The sequence below is a fragment of the Poecile atricapillus genome, chromosome 20 (assembly GCF_030490865.1).
Source record: "Poecile atricapillus isolate bPoeAtr1 chromosome 20, bPoeAtr1.hap1, whole genome shotgun sequence".
NCBI lineage: Eukaryota > Metazoa > Chordata > Aves > Passeriformes > Paridae > Poecile > Poecile atricapillus.
Window position 1 is genome coordinate 9,392,136 of NC_081268.1, and position 17,294 is coordinate 9,409,429.

General features: G+C 45.6%; 2 protein-coding genes across 2 annotated transcripts in view; both read right to left on the minus strand.

Annotated features, from left to right (window-relative positions):
* Positions 1-2,120, minus strand: part of LOC131586786 (voltage-dependent N-type calcium channel subunit alpha-1B-like) — a 41,523-nt gene extending 39,403 nt beyond the window's left edge. Inside the window, exons 1-2 of the mRNA XM_058853999.1 lie at positions 2,091-2,120; positions 341-505 (exon numbers count right to left, since the gene is read on the minus strand). Coding sequence (XP_058709982.1) covers positions 341-505; positions 2,091-2,120 — 195 coding nt within the window. The remainder of the gene's footprint in view (positions 1-340; positions 506-2,090) is intronic.
* A 1,234-nt stretch (positions 2,121-3,354) lies between these two features.
* The window catches only part of CACNA1B (calcium voltage-gated channel subunit alpha1 B), a 182,184-nt gene continuing 168,244 nt past the window's right edge, over positions 3,355-17,294 (minus strand). Inside the window, exons 22-27 of the mRNA XM_058854000.1 lie at positions 16,545-16,674; positions 15,910-15,969; positions 15,069-15,175; positions 7,103-7,199; positions 4,107-4,267; positions 3,355-3,361 (exon numbers count right to left, since the gene is read on the minus strand). Of these exons, the coding sequence (XP_058709983.1) occupies positions 3,355-3,361; positions 4,107-4,267; positions 7,103-7,199; positions 15,069-15,175; positions 15,910-15,969; positions 16,545-16,674 (562 nt within the window). The remainder of the gene's footprint in view (positions 3,362-4,106; positions 4,268-7,102; positions 7,200-15,068; positions 15,176-15,909; positions 15,970-16,544; positions 16,675-17,294) is intronic.

The window sequence follows — 17,294 nt, forward strand, 5'->3', positions numbered from 1 at the left end:
TCCCATCTAAAGCTGCTCTTTCAGTTCGAATTTCCATGGCCTGACTGGACTTTGAGCAGCCCCAGGACCCTGCTCTGCAGGAGAAAGCCCAGGCTGAGCTGCAGATCAGGACCTGCAGATCCCAGTTCCCATCCCAGGCTCACACACCAAAGGGGCTGAGCCCAAGCACCACTGGAAACCCTGGGGAATCCCACTGAGGGGATCTCATCCCAGCTAATCCACCTCCCTTGGGAGCCACAGGAATCCCACCAGGCACGTGGGGACAGCTGGGGCTGCTCTGCCCTGAGAGTGTCTCCAGCCAACAGCCCAAAATTCCAAGATGCAGGAAGATCCCACTCACCTTCATCATGAGGACGATGGTGTTGAGAGCAATCATGACCATGATAAAATACTCAAAGGGAGGGGACACCACGAATTTCCACATCTTGTACTGGAAGGATTGCTTGTTCTGAGGCATGTAGCGGGTCAGGGGCTTGGCACTTATGGCAAAGTCTATGCAGGCCCTCTACAAAACAAAAAGGGGATGAAAAGATGCCAGGAAAAGGGCTGGAAGTCTTTATCCATCAGGATGTGGTTGGGAGAGTGAGCAGAGCATTTACATCAAGAGAGCACTGATTGTTCCTGTAAAATGTGCCACAGAATCCCCAAATCCTGATCAATTTTCCTGGAATATTTACCCTAAAGCATCCCTGTGTCCCTTGCAGTCCTACCACATTCCATTAGAGCCCAGCTCCTCCCAGGTCCTGATCCCTTCCCATTTCTAAAAACACTTCCAATTCCTCCTGATGGGAAACTGTAGGAATCAGAGGATTGGTAAAGATGTTATTTGTGTTTTGTTTAAAAATATTGTGGAACTCAGGTGTGTCCTCACAGCAACACCTGAACAGCTCAGAATGTTTCATAAAACCAGAACTGAATTTACCAATAAATTATGCACCAAAAGCACTGGGTAAACTCTCAGAGATCCCCTTCACTGGCTACTTCTGTTCACTTTATTATGAATATAAAGCTATGATAAAAATTGCCTTCTACAAGAGGTTTTGATTCTGGAGAGTTTTCTCATCTGGGATTTACATAAGAATTACAAGTCTGAAATCACTTTCTGCTCAGTTGGAAAACAACATGGGTAAAGCTCTCTAAATATTCTGCTTTATTTTGGACTTTTTGTTCATTTAGACAAACAAGGAACTAATTAAAAATCGCTTAAAAATTCATCTCTTTTCATCAATAATCAGGTTCCAGTTTCAAAATATATGAAAAGAGATGGTTCTTCCCAAAAGAGGTCATTGAAGCTATGGGACCCCAGAGGAAGGATGCTGCAGATGCTAAAAATCTGCATGGATTGAGAAGGAACTGGATACACCCATGGAAGGAAGATACACAGATGCCAGTAACTAAAGAAAAACCAGCTCAGGAGGTCCCTGAGTGGAAAAAAATGGTATTTTGGGGGGCATTAAAGAAAAGCCTCACAGCTTCTTGCCCTGGTCTCACACTCTTCTCAAGGCATTTCCTTTTGGCTGCTGCCAGGAGGAGAAATCCCAGCCAGGCACAGAACCAGCCTGGAGAGAGGAGCTTTCCCCTGGGCACCCACAGCAGTTGAACCTCAGATTGGTTTTTGAGGTCTGCCTTCAAGGTTTGCCTCCTTCTGCCCCTCCACACTCAAAAACATAAAACCATGGAATGGTTTGGGCTGGAAAGGACCTTAAAGCCCATCCAGGGACATCTTCCACTGTCCCAGGCTGCTCCCAGCCCTGTCCAGCCTGGCCTGGAGCACTTCCAGGGATCCAGGGGCAGCCCCAGCTGCTCTGGGCACGCTGTGCCAGGGCAGATCCATCCTCACTTTGCTGTGGTCCAGGGGGATGTGTGACAGTGGTTCCCAGCAGGAAGCACTTGGGGGCTCTCCCTGGTTTTGTTTTTTATGGAGAAGCTGAAACAGCCACTCGTTTCTTTGGTCTCTACACCACACACCCTCCAACAACCACTGGTCCCCAGTCTCCCCAGCACAGGGGGAGTGGGGAGTGACCTTCCACCAGTATCCAGGAGCTCTGAGCCCCTGGAACACCAACTCTGGAGTCAGAAGAGGCGGGTACCTCGTTTTTCTCGAGGCTGCACTCTGACATCACTTTATCTCCTTGCTCCTGGAAGGTGATGATGATTAACGCCACAAAGATGTTGACAAAGAAAAAAGGGAAGACAACAAAATACACCACGTAAAAGATGGACATTTCCATCCGGTAGCCAGGGCTGGGCCCCTGTTCCTCGTAGGTGGCATCCACCGAGTGCTTCAGCACACTGCAAGCAAATGCAAAGAGAGAGGAAAGGTCAACACAATCCCTGGGAAGCACCAAGGACCCCCTGAGAGTCACTCCCTGTGCAGGGTTTTCCACATATGCCCAGGAAAAGCTTGCTCCCATCCACAAGGCTGGGAAGAAGTTTTCCTTGAGGATATTTTCAGGCAAACCCTTCTTTTTCACCATTCTGCAGAATGGTGGAGATTTGATGTGTCCAGATCCACTGATCCCCCCTGGCCAAGGGGAGAGGATCCAGCTGGATCTGGCTTCTCTTCTCCGGTCAACAGGGATGGAGAAAGAGCAGGGAAAGAGAAGTGTTGATGACATCCAAGTAGGGGAACACAGTGAGGGACTGGAAAAGGGAGGCTGATGCTGTTTTAGTCTTTGTTTTATGAAAGAGTTGAATGTCGAGGCAAAGAAACCCTGGCCACACACTGCACTCCACACGTGCCAAAATAAAGTCGTGTGCTGAACAGGAAATGTCATTTGGGGCCTGTCACGCCCAGCAGACTTTCAGCAGAGCTCACAATACTTTTTCCCCTTTATTTTCTTACATTTCCATTATCAGCTTTACCCCTGAGAAAGGTGTGTGAGTCCAAAAGGCTGAAGCAAGAACCAAAAACTTTCTGAGCATCCTGGTGTGAGCTCAGGGCAGCAAGGAGAACGCAGAGCTCTGCCTGCTGGTTCACCCAAGAATCACACAAAACTCAGCTGACAGAAGATTTTTCTCATTTCCCAGGTCACCTGCTGTCCCTCAGAGCTTTGGGGACCTGCTTTACCTGCACCATCAGCCCCTGCCAGTGCCTTGTACTCACGTTGGCCACCCTTCCCCTGTGGACACGGTGAAGAGCGTGAGCAGAGCCCAGAGCACGTTGTCGTAGTGGAATTCGTATTTTTTCCATTCCCTGGGCTGTGCCTCCACCTCATTTTTTTCATAATCGAGGTACTGACCCCTAGGAAAAAGAGATTTGGAGCCAATGAGATCAGGCATTTCTTAGGAGAATTGGAAAGGCCCAGCAGCACAGTCTGGACTGTGCTGTGGGTTAAAGACAAAGAGATTCCCTCAAGGTCTGTGACAGAAGTAAAGGCAAATTTTGGAGCCAGTTTTAGCCACGGGAACTGGACTTGAGGCCTGAAAATGAAAGAAATTTTAGTCAGGGCATCCATTCATTCATTCATTCATTAGGCAAAGCCAGCCATTAACACCATGCTGGCCCCTAAATTGTCTGACCCGACAGAAAACTTCTGCTTGATGGGGAAACATCTCTGGCTCCCTCTCCAGGACTGGATCTAATTCCTAAATATATCCCACTTTGAGGGGCCTGGAGTGTGGAGAACCTCTCCAATCCACCCTATTCTGTAATTTCACATCATTTTCCATAATTAGGAACACACCTTGCCAGCCTGCTGGGAAGGACAAAGCATGACAGGGCTTTTAAGATATTCACATCCTGTCCTTCTCCTCATTAATTAGAGGCTCTTTAATGTCCCACGCTTCTGATTATTTATTCAGTGTGTATTTTCTAATTCATAGGAGCTCTAAGAATCGAGGCAACAAGTGGAAAGAGGAGTCACACTACCAAAATCCCTTCTCAAAAATCCCACTCAGCTTTCCCAGGAAAGAAGCTGCCTCCCCTGTATCCTGAAGATCAGAGCCAGGAATGACACAGCTGTTAAAGAAGGGAAAATTCACCTCCAGGGTACCTGTGCTGAATTATTGATTTATTTACAGGAGACTCTTCCCACTCAGCACATCCCCAGCCTGGGGAGGTGGAGGAAGCTGCTCCCTCCCACATTCCCTGCTCCCAGCTGTACCTGCAGTCCTTCTCCAGCTCCTTGGACTCATCTGTGCAGTAGAAGAAGCGGCCCTTGAAGAGCTGCACGGCGATGACGGCGAAGATGAACATGAAGAGCATGTAAACGATGAGGATGTTGAGGACGTTCTTCAGGGAGTTCACCACGCAGTCAAAGACAGCCTGGGGGTGCAGGGGGACAAGGTCAAGGGGTGGGAAGAAAGGAAAAGTTCATCCAAAAATCTTGGCATCCACCATTTGACCACACTCTGGGAATCACGGGAGGGTTTGGGTTGGAAAGGATTTAAAGATCATCTCATTGCCACCTCCCACTATCCCAGGCTTCCAGAGATCCAGGGGCAGCCACACCCTCACAGGGAGCAATTCCTTCCCAATATCCCACCCAAATCCCTCTCATTTGGGACTCATTACTCATCCCACAACCCATGGATGCTTCCATGGATTTTCACTTCCCAAAGCTGTGAGAAACAACTCCAGCTTCCTTCATCTCCTGCTTTATCAACAACTTCGGCTGTGCCACTGAATTTTCTGATGCTGCTCATAACATTTACAAAGACAATCACAGCTTGTCAAGACAATATTAGTCCTGAGCAAACATTTCATTATAAAATGAAAATTGCACTTGTTTTGATTTTACTTCCAGTGGTTGGGTAAAAACTGTTGGAATAATAAGGAAAAAAAAAAATAAGAGAAACAAAACAACCAAATGCTTTGAATAAATATTTTTCTAAAGAGCTGTCTGTCAAAATGAGGTGTGAGTAATGTAGTCAGCATGTGCACTCCTGAACTCCCTGCTAAGAACTCCTCTAATCCATTTCCTACGTGGGTATGAGGCCCTGATTCATTACAAGTAATTTGCAGTTTCATTTTAGTCAGAAGTTTGTCATAATACCAGAAACTGAGAGGTCCCTGCCCAAGCACAGGGTTTGTTCAATCCTGCTCCTGTTCCTCTGAATGGAGGAGAATCATTTAAAGAATTACACTCCTGATCAGCCCATGAATCCTGATGGAAATCACTCTGATCAACCCAGAAATCCTGATGGAAATCCCTGTGATCAGCCCAGGAATCCTGATGGAAATCCCTCTGATCAGCCCATGAATCCTGATGGAAATCCCTCTGATCAGCCCAGGAATCCTGATGGAAATCCCTGTGATCAGCCCAGGAATCCTGATGGAAATCCCTGTGATCAGCCCAGAAATCCTGATGGAAATCCCTGTGATCAACCCAGAAATCCTGATGGAAATCCTTCTGATCAACCCAGAAATCCTGATGGAAATCCCTCTGATCAGCTCAGAAATCCTGATGGAAATCCTTCTGATCAGCTCAGAAATCCTGATGGAAATCCTTCTAATCAGCCCAGGAATCCTGATGGAAATCCCTGTGATCAACCCATGAATCCTGATGGAAATCCCTGTGATCAACCCATGAATCCTGATGGAAATCCTTCTGATCAGCCCAGGAATCCTGATGGAAATCCTTCTGATCAGCCCAGAAATCCTGATGGAAATCCCTGTGATCAGCTCAGAAATCCTGATGGAAATCCTTCTGATCAGCCCAGAAATCCTGATGGAAATCCTTCTGATCAACCCAGAAATCCAGATGGAAATCCCTGTGATCAGCCCAGAAATCCAGATGGAAATCCCTGTGATCAGCCCAGGAATCCTGATGGAAATCCCTGTGATCAGCCCAGAAATCCTGATGGAAATCCCTCTGATCAACACAGGAATCCTGATGGAAATACTTCTGATCAGCTCAGAAATCCTGATGGAAATCCCTGTGATCAACCCAGAAATCCTGATGGAAATCCTTCTGCTCAGCTCAGAAATCCTGATGGAAATCCCTGTGATCAGCCCAGGAATCCTGATGGAAATCCCTGTGATCAACCCAGAAATCCTGATGGAAATCCTTCTGATCAGCCCAGGAATCCTGATGGAAATCCCTGTGATCAGCCCAGGAATCCTGATGGAAATCCCTCTGATCAGCCCAGGAATCCTGATGGAAATCCCTGTGATCAGCCCAGGAATCCTGATGGAAATCCCTCTGATCAGCCCAGGAATCCTGATGGAAATCCCTGTGATCAGCCCAGAAATCCTGATGGAAATCCTTCTGATCAGCCCAGGAATCCTGATGGAAATCCCTCTGATCAGCTCAGAAATCCTACATGAAATTCCACATGGTTCAACATTACTGTTCCTTTCCAGATAAATTTAGTGTGCATAAAACTGAAATTATTTAAGCATAAATGGTGGGCTCAGACAAAAGCAAATCTACAGAACTGCTGAGCCTTGTTTTGATGGGAAAACAGGAATTGTCAAACACATTTTCAGCCTTCCAAAATAATCATTGTTTTTTCCCCAGCTCTCACAGAAAACAGCTCACAAAAGGTACTGAAGAGTCCCCAAACCTCAGAAATTACTGAGTTTTGTTAACTCCTTCCATTCTCTCTTTGCAGGACCTGCCTGTACCTCAAATTGTTGGTGTTAGATGAGTAATCATAGGTTATTAAATTTATTTTACTTTTTAGATCAGTGTTCTAGGGATAAATCCCTGAATGACGGATTCTTTAACAGAAAGATTAATAAATTAAAGCTTCTCCCATAGCAATGACAAATCTCTTTGGACAGCCTGTGGAAAACCTTGCATTATTCATGTTAAATTCTCTAGGGAAAGCCGAACCCTCCCAACCCCATTTTCTCCTTTATCACATTGAAGAGCTTATGAACTGTAATTTAATTTATTTGCATTTTTTTTTCTATTTGTAGAGGTTTTATTTTCACGTAGACCCACAAGAATCCCTAACATTGCCCAGGATGTTTGCAAAAGCACCCAAGTATTTGACATTTCCTCAACATCTGCCCAGCTGTTTATGCTCATCTGCCAAAGAGATTCATTGCAAAAAAGCAGCAGAAACAACTTGGATTAATTGGAGTCCACCAGCTTCCACTCAGATCAGCCAGAAACCTCCAGAGAAGGGAAAATTTGGGTTATTTTCTAACCTTTAGTTTTGGCAGCCGTTTTATGGTCTTCAGGGGCCTGAGCACACGCAGGACTCGCAGGGATTTGATGGTGTTGATGTCCTTGCCCTTGGTTCCTCTGCAAGGGAGAAAAAGGCACAAGAACAACAGAGGGAATCATTTGCTCCCCAGGTCGCTCACTGGGTGTTTGTGGGGATCCAGGGTGGCTTTGGTGGTGGAATTGGTTGGGTTTGGGGATGTTCTGACAGGTTTTGTGTCCATCCTCACCAGGATGACCCAGCCTCACCTGGGATGTCTCCAGCAGCACGGAGGAGAAGGCAGGGGCAGGACAGGGTCCTGGCAGGGCTCAGCCACAGGTGCTGGCCAGGCTTTGTCACCTCCCAGCCACTCACCAGGACCTGGGGCCGTTCCTGCCCCGACTCCACACCTGGACAACGCTCCCAGCCAGGGCAGAGGCACCGGGACAGGAGGATCAGCTCCTCCATCCCATTCCCAGCAGGAGAAGGGACAAAACCACACATGGCTCCTCCCTCCCAACTGGGTGAGGCAGGGGCAGTTTCTGGATGAGGGAGGGGAAGTTTCTGGATGAGGGAGGGGGAGTTTCTGGATGAGGCAGGGGAAGTTTCTGGATGAGGCAGGGGAAGTTTCTGGATGAGGCAGGGGGAGTTTCTGGATGAGGGAGGGGGAGTTTCTGGATGAGGCAGGGGAAGTTTCTGGATGAGGCAGGGGGAGTTTCTGGATGAGGGAGGGGGAGTTTCTGGATGAGGCAGGGGAAGTTTCTGGATGAGGGAGGGGGAGTTTCTGGATGAGGGAGGGGGAGTTTCTGGATGAGGCAGGGGAAGTTTCTGGATGAGGGAGGGGCAGTTTCTGGATGAGGGAGGGGAAGTTTCTGGATGAGGAAGGGGGAGTTTCTGGATGAGGGAGGGGAAGTTTCTGGATGAGGAAGGGGGAGTTTCTGGATGAGGCAGGGGGTGTTTCTCCCTGCACTTCTCTGGCAGGAACGTTGTGCCAAGAGGGTTCGGGAGCCTCCCTGGTGAGGGACAGAGCTCTCCTGGAGGTCAGAGCCTGTTCCCTCATCCCTGAGCCTCCCCTGGAGGACATGCCACCAATCCCATGCAGGAACATGTAATATGGCAATATATTACATGCCTGGAACAGTGCTGGGGCAGCTCCCCACTCATGCAGGTGCTGTCAGTCACATTTGGGGTTTAGGTTTTGTCAAAACCGAGTGCAAGGCTCGAGAAGGTTCCTCTTGTTCACATCAAGAGGGGTTTTAGGGGAAAGACAGAGTTCCTTTCCTCGTGCACTTCCAAAATAAAGGAATGAAAGAAGACAAAGGGTGCATCTTCTTCCAACCCCACGGCAAAACAACGACATTCCCTTCGTTTCACATGGAGTGGAAGATGGGATGGAAATCTGGGACAGAGTTTTATTCATGGCTGGAGGTTGGGGTCTGGGACAGCTCTGAGGGGACACAGGTGGGAATGAGGAACGTGTGGACAGATGCTGACACACCTATTCTGTGCTCTCCAGGCTGCTGAACTGAACATTCCTCTGCTCCAAGAGGGAAATAATGGAAGTACGAGAGAGCCCAGAGACCCACGGAGGTTTGTGAAGGACAAAGCTTCCCCCACCCTGCCCTGCGCCCTGTGCTGGGGGGGAACACCAAGAGGAGAGGAAATCACCCAGTTCTGTGGCTGGCTGAGCCTGCTGGGGCCTGGAAATGTCTGTCTGGAAATCCATCCACCCCCAAAGGATGCAGACCTCACTCCTAACCCTGTACTGCTCAACAGTAACACTGGACCAGAACCTGCAGCCCAAAGCACGTTCCTGCCCCAGCTCCAGCCACTGCAGCTGTCTGGAAATGCAGCAAGAGGGAGACACAGGAGTTCTTGGAGGGCTCTGGGTTGTATCCCAGGGATATATAACTTGAGAGATTTCCTTTCCACAAGAGGGAGAACAGGATGGACGGGTCCCTGTCTTGTCCCTCTGTCCTTCAGAGCTCTTTTGGGGCCATTTTAATCCATCCCAGCTGAGCCCTGATCATTGGCTCTAAAGCCAGGCACTGGATTTACTGCCAGAGCTACAGCACTGATTGAAAGCCACAAAGTAACTATTACATATTTTAAAAAACACTATTTAATTCTCATTAGAGACCTTTGATTTGCTCTAGATGAAGCAGACACTGCCAGCAGAGCTTTTATATTTTATATTTTATATTTTATATTAAATTATATTATATTATATTATATTATATATATTATATTATATTACATTATATATATTATATTACATTATATATATTATGTTCTGTTATGTTATGTTATGTTATATTATATTGTATTATATTACATTATATTATATTATATTACATTACATTACACTACATTATATTATATTACATTATATATATTACATTACATTACATTACATTATATTATATTATATTATATTATATTATATTATATTATATTATATTATATTATATTATATTATATTATATTATATTATATTATATTATATTATATTATATTATATTATATTATATTATATTATATTATATTATATTATATTATATTATATTATATTATATTATATTATATTATTTTTCTCTGATAAATAAATATTCCCACATTCCCCATTCCAGGAGACCTGAATGAACCACGCTGCTGTTGTGCCAATTAACAGCTGTGCTAACGAGGCCTCGAGAATGAGAACACACATTTCCCTGCTCTCCACACCCAAAACAAGGATTTCTGTGGATTTGATATTTCCAGGAAAGGTTAAAGAGACGTGGGGCAGAGCAAATCCTGGCTCCTGCTTTTCCCTGGAATGGATGAGTGAGCTCAGACAGCTCCAGTCACACGGAATTCCTTCTGCCTCAGCAGAGGACACTAAGAAGGGCTGACTGATTTTTTTTTTCCATTCAGGCACTTAAGCAAATAAAGAGCGTGAGACAATTAAATCTTAATGGGATTTATGCTCTGAGCCATATAGAGAATCCTGAGGGGGAAAAGAAAAAAAAAAAAAATCCCATTTTTTTGTCACAGTAAAGGTCCCTGGTATAGGAAAAGCTTTTCCTGGTGCTCTGACCTAGAGTGATACAAATTGCATTTTAATTAAAAGGATCCTCTACAACTCTTCTGTCAAATAAAACCCTAAGGGTTGGGCTTGGGTGTTTTCAAGATCCCTCTCTGCCAACATTGGGATTTTTTTGCTGCTTCCATACAAAGCCAGATGTTCAAGGAAATAAAAGATCCAGATGGAGCTGGGATTCAGTCAAAAGGTGAATCCAAGCACACATCTGACCTGAATATTCCTCACGACAAAAATAAATTGCTGTGGAAGGACAAGGTTTTAATTGACTGCAGAATAACAACTGCAGCATTCAGGAGAGCTGAATCTCGAATAAGAGCTAAAGAGGAGCACAGGATAAAGGCTGACAGCAAGAAAAAGAAAAAAATAAATAAAAATGAGAAAAAAATGAGAATGCCACCAAAAAAATTTGCATTAGATCAGTTTTGGGCCCATTAGGCCAGTGCTGTTTTGTTGTTGTTTTCTGTGTCAGTTTTCTGCCTGTTTATTTAAAACATTAAGAATATTTTAAAAGAGCTTTGCAGAGCCTTTTCTCCCTTTAATAAATAAAAGAGCCTTTAAAAATTTAGTGGTTCGTTCAAATGGAAGCTGCCTGTTCCTGCTGCTGCTGCCAGCAGCTCTGATTTCAGGTGACACGAACCCCTCAGAGTCAGGGCATCAAAAATTCAGGGTGAGGTGGAGCCTCTGCCTTCTGTGATTGCCTGGAATCCTCCTGGCAGAGTGAATTCCTCCCTGGAAGAGTGAATGAGGTCACCCCACCCTGCCCAAAGCCTCTCTCTTCCTGCCCTAAATCCTCTGCTTTCCTAGAGAGAGGAGAGAAGCAAATGCCAGATTTTCCTGGGCTTTTCTTGGCATCCTTCTCCTTGCTGTGGAGGATCCCCCTGGAGCTCCTGGAATGTGGGGACAGAGCACACAGCTCTGCCTCCCACCCTGCCCCTGCACTGACAGCAAAACTGCCACTTGCACAGGGTTAAACACAATTTTTGGTACCCTCTTCTTCACAAATCACCCCTGCAAAAATCTCCCTGCGCTCTGTTTTCATGTCAGAGGCTTTCCCCAAATTCAGAGCCTGGATCCCAGCTGGGCCTCACTGCCCACACTGCACTGAATTAGTCCTGGAGCTTCCAGCTTGGCTGTTTAGAGGTGAAATCCTCTAAAAGAAACTCAAACTGCTCCTTTAAACCTGGTTATGAAGATTTTAATGAATTGTACCTCACCCATCATTGGGTCAGCCCCTCAAATCCTTTTGGTACAGAGATATCTCCACGTGGGTTTGTTTTTGACTCTCTGCCTTGGATTTCTAGTCTGTTCCTATCTCTGCTGAAGGAAAATCAGGATGGATGAGGAAAAATAACACATTTCACTGGATAATGAGCAGTAAAGGGACGGAGGAGCCGATGGGATGGGTGGAACATGGCTGGGTTGTCTCCACAGTGGCAAAGTGTGTGGACACAGGTTGGACAGGCAAAACAGAGCAGCAAGAGACAGGAAGAACATATTACCCCATGAAACTCCTAGAGAGAGATTCCAGCGAGGAGAAGACAAAGAAAGAGCAGAGTCAATGACAAACAGAAACATCAGAGAGATCCCCCAGCCCCTGGCCCACTCCCACCAACTCCACGGGATAAACCAGCAGGGAAAGCTCTGAAATCCCAAATTCCCTGCTGGATCAGCCCTTCCACTGGGAAAAACACCTCCACAGCTCTCTTCTCTCCCACTTGGGGAGGGATCACCTCCATTATTTGTTTTGTTCCAAGAGCATCCTGAAATTCTGGGCATCTCAGCCGCCTTTCCTCCGTTCCAAACCTTTCCAGGCCAAATCTTTGCTGCTCTCCCTCAGCTGTTCCTCCCAAGTACATTTTGCACCTGGGGCTGAGAGATTTTGGTGACAAGTTTCCATGGGTTTTTATGTTTGCTTCCACTTCCCTCAGGACTCAAATGTGTCTGGGTGTTTGTGGCATGTTTATCTCCAGAAAAAGAAAGGGATTTCTCTTTGAAATGCTTTGCTAAATGGAAGATATTATTATTATTATCATCATCATCTTATTGTTCCCAGCATCACTCTGGGGGTGTTGCTTGACATTTATTTTTTATTTTTCTAACCACAGAGCTGCTTCTAAAGAGCTGCAGGCAGAAAGAAAACCCATGGCTGCTTTTGAGAGCTGGATTTTATCAATCTTGTACCAGTGGCTGATACCATCTCAAATGCTGAAATTAACACAGGCTGCTGCAATATTCCAGATGGGAGAGTTTCAGGGAGCTCTGATTTTCCCAGGTTTTTTAGGGATGGGTTAATTCAGCAAGAAGTTGGTTCACATCACCTCCAGTGGACAGGGAGGAGGCCAGAAACATGAATTAAATCCCACCTCACACGTGGCAGCTGTGGGTTCTTGCAAACCAAGCGGTGACAAGCACATTAAATCCCATTTTTAGTGACACTGAGGAGGGTGACAGGGCTGTAGGATTTGCTGGAAAAATCCAACTGAACAACAAAGAGTGTCCAGAAGCTCCTTTTTGGGATTATCAACATTCAGCTGGCTCTGTGTGTCCATCTGGTTTAACCAAGCCAGGAGCTGGGCCTAAGTCACAGAACCCTGCCAGCATTCAGAACTGGAGCAGGGAAAGGTAATTTCCTAGGAATGACTGATTTTGCAGATTTTGGGAGCCTGCAGGCATTCCCAGGATTGGATTCTGCCTCCTGGAACGGGGATGAGGAGCGGGGCTTACAGAAAGCAGAAAAATCACAGGAGAAATTCAGATTTTCCTGAGTCTCACAAATAAGCTTGTCTGACTTTAATCTGGGAGACAGTAACTAGGCAGGGTTTATGCAGTCCCTGGCTGCAAAACCCTGCTCAAAACTCACTCACAGTGGAAAATAAAAGCAGCTTGGGGCACCCATTATAAAGCACAGGCAGGGGATGTAGAAGTAATTTATTTAGAGGCTGATGAGGTGCTGTTAGATATTCATGGCCCAACACGAGCAACAGAAAAAAACCTGAGCACGAAAAGCCTCAGAAAGATTAAAAATTATTCATTTTAATCCGTAACTCGAGCAAGGAAAATCTCCCTGAAAAGAAAATCGTGTTCAAAGAGAAGATGTTTTAAAGGCAGAGCCTGAGGTTTGTTCTCACAGCACAGAGATGCTCTGGAGGGCTCCCATCAGTCTTGGAAGTTTGAATTCCTGACAGAAAAGAGAAATTCTCATGGAACCCCAGACTTTGGGTTGTGTTGTTTTTTGTGATTATTTTACTTCTCTACCTCTCTTCAATTCACAGGAGCTTTGTTAGGTTCTAATGTTGCTTTTTTGAGTTGAATTTTTGATTAAGTCAGTTTAGTTGTGAAAGATGTTCCACAGATACATTTCACGTGCAGGGAAATAAAACCCCACACTAGTCAAGCTTAAAAAGCAGCTTGGTTTTGAATATTAAATTTTAAGTTAGCAGGACATTCACCAAGACAATTTCGCTTAGGACAGAGCAGTCAGCTCCTCCAAAAACCTGATTTTTAATGAGAGACAAAATGTTTAAAGAGGGGAGGGCAGCATCCCTTTGAAATATGTTGAATATGATTTTCTCCAAGACCTGACTCATTTGGTGAAGGATCAGGCACAGCCCAGATTTCAACATCCCCAAAAATCACACCTAAAATATCAATCCCATCCATCCAATTTCGGGCCCATTTAACTTCGAGGGTTTATTTGTATTCAGCATTTGCACTGAAGTAAAGCAGATCTAAATTACAAATCTCACAGCCACGATGTGAGGGGAATTTTGACAGCTCAGAAAACGAAAAAATCGCTGAGGAACATTTTACCAGAAAGGGCAACATTTTGAGCATTTTTTTTGTGTGTGTGTGTGTGCAGAGTTGAGGGAGGAGCAGGGATTTTGGCTCTGCTTAAAAAATTCCTGCCAGGTTAAAGCAGCCCAGCCACGCTCCGAGGCTCCCTGATAAAGGTGGATGCTTCTCTCATTAGAGAGTGAAACGCTGCTAATTCTCATTAGCAAATGAAACAATTTCCTCTCCTCTAATCGTGGTGTCCACAAACCGCTGAGTGCAGGGATGATGAACATTCCCCTAATTGCTCGGGGCTAATTTAGCAGAAGATTAAACTCTTTCCAGGTCTCTGCTGTTGTTTCTCAGGAAAGGATTTACAAACAAGAAAAAAATCCGAGTGGAAAATTTCTTTCCGCTCTCCAGCTCCTGAAGGTTGGAAGGACCCGCAATTTCCCAGGAAAAAAAGGAGCAAATGAGAAGCTAATCTTAATTTTTAAAGAGTAATTTCTGCGTGTTTGTTGCTCAAAATCCTCCTTGACATGAAAGAAGAACTTGGGGTATTATTTTAGAGACAAATACAGAGCTGGGTTTGAGGGAGGGAGCACTAAAAGGGAAACTCAGTGGAAATACAGAGAGAGGAGAGAAAAAGAGAGAAATAGCCAAGGGTTGTGAACCAGAAATATCCACAACTCTGGAAATAAGGGTTTGCCAAGAGTTCAGGGAGTTATCAGCTGATTTCTTTAATTGTTTTTACAAAATGAGAGCAATTCTCACAACCACTGACTGGAGACACTGAACTGCCACAAACTCTTACAGGGATTTCCTTAAAATAACTTGGCCAGAGAGTCACAAAAATCTTGGCTTTGTGTTTGAATGAGCAGTGAATGGGCTCAGCCTAAAGCCTGGAGCATTTTCACCAGATTCCAGGACACAATTTTAGTTGGGTTTATTCTTTTCCTCCCATCCCACCCCCTAGGAGAGGAAAAAGGGCAGGAACTGAACATTTCAGTGAGAAATGGAGCCACAAACATTCCACATCCACCGTCCCTGTGCCAGGGTCCTGCCCCCTCTGTCACCCATTCCCTGGGATTTGGGAGGAGAAGGAAAATGAACTTACGAGAAGGCAAAAGCCACCAAGGCCCCACTGACCACAATGAAGTCCAGGATATTCCACAGGTCACGGAAATAGGAGCCAGGGTGGAGCAGCAGCCCCAGGTCAATCATCTGCAGAGAAAACCCAGGAAAAGGAAGAGTTTTATAAAACATGGCCCAAATCCACCCTGCCAAGGGCCAGGAGAAGGTTCTGGATCAAAGGACCCTGCGCTGATTGCTGAGATACTCGGCCAAGCTGCTCCTCTCTAACGGGCAGGAAAACTCTCCCAAAAATGAAGCTCAAATCAAAAAACCTCGACCAAGAGCTGTAGAAACGAGAGCTCTCACTGCTCCCTAGGATTTTTTTCCACACATTAAAATTAATTAAAATGAATCCTGGTTTTATTCTGCATCTCTTCTGCATCTTGCTCTGACGGGTAAACCCAACTCCTGCCTTACCCCAACACTGAATCCTGATTTTATGGAATTGTCCTCTCTGGGAAGTCACTGCCCCACAGTCCTGGCAAAACCTGTCACCCTACTGAGTAAAAAGATAAGTTCTCTGCTTTTTGAAACCCAGAATCAGCAGTTATTAATATTCCTGCTCAGTGCCAAAGGAAAAGGGAAGGATCAGGGATTTCTCAGGAAGGTCTGGGCAGCTCCTGTTGTCTTCCCAGCTCTCATCCTCTTACACAGCCACAGCTCCCAAAGATATCCTGATTTTCCTCCATAAAATATGAGATTGAAGCTGCTGCATCTGACTGTGGGAGCTGCTCCCAAGTTAAAGCTCTTCATCCTTCCCACCTCTGCCCTGCACCAGCTTCTCACAAATAAATCTGAATCTTTCTGCTTGGAAAGGTCCTTACCTTGATCACCATCTCAAAGGTGAAGACTCCTGTAAATATATAATCCAGGTATTTCAGAGCCTGAGTGGGAAAGGGAAATGTGTGTTAGGGAAGGCCACACACTGAAATAACCTGCCCAGGAGAAGGTTAAACATCCAATCCAGCTGGGGTGGACAAAAATCACCTGCTGGGAGGGTTTCATTTAGGCACAAACCTGAATCATCTTAAAATTTATGATTTAAAGCAGCACTTCCCCGGTCTTTGCCAGGCTGCACCCAGGGCTGGCTCCAGTGCCCCTGTGTTTTTGGCAGGTTTAACAAGGCAAAAGGGGAATTTCAAAATGAAATGTTGGAACATCCTTTCCTAAGGGGTTTATCCAGCAGCCTGTCCCACTGCACAGTGGGGTGTGAGCTCTGCAGCTCCTCCACAGCAGCCACACAACCCCTGATTTCCAAGCTCTCAAACTCAGGTGAGGCTGAAGCAGCAGAAAGGGGCAGGAATTTGAGCATTTTGATAGCAAAACAAAGATAATTGAAATGTGTTACCAAGGACAGCTCTAATTCTGCTTTGCCAGCACAGGGAGATGGGAACGCGCCATGGGACACCGAAAGGAGGAGAAAAACACCCGAATTCTGGGAATTTTGGGTGTCACTCACATCATTCCTGGGAGACTCAGCCTGGACAGGATCCTCTGCAGCCAGGGCGATGCTGCTGAGGGCGATGACGATCAGGATCACCATCTCAAAGTAGCGCAGGTTGACGATGTAGTGGAACAGGCGCCGGATCCTGCAGGGACAGGAGCACAGGGAGGGGCTGTGAGGAGGAGAAAACTGCCACAAACCCAGCAGGAGCAGCACCTTTGGCATTCCTGCTAAAAGAATGGGGAGAAAATATTAAAAACAGGCTTTAAATTGCAGCTTGCAGCAGATCTGTGGTGAGAGTTAAATAAGGGAGTTCAACCTCTCTGCACTGCTCTCTACCCCCTCTGCAAAGCAACAACATCCATTTATCTCTTTATCTATTTATCTCCCTATCTATTTATTTCTCTAGCTATTTATCTCTCTACCCATCTGTCAGAAGGGCACTGAGAGCTTTCAAGCATCCACACTCAATTCTACAAATTATGTTTATGGCACTCCCCCGTCCTTCTCCCTCTGAACTGCCAGGTTAACGCCCTGTGAGTTCAAAACAAGGTTTGAAATCCTTTTAATGTCAACTAATCCCTTTAAAATGTTGAGACTCTCAGCTGAATCTGCCTTTGTGGCTCTGAGTGTTCCTCCCACCGATCTCTCTCTGCCTGCACTTCACTCCAACTCACACTTCACAGCACAAATACTTCACAGGAATAGATTTGATTACTTCCCCCTAATCTTTTTATTCACAAATTATGTCCGAGGAAAGTGGTA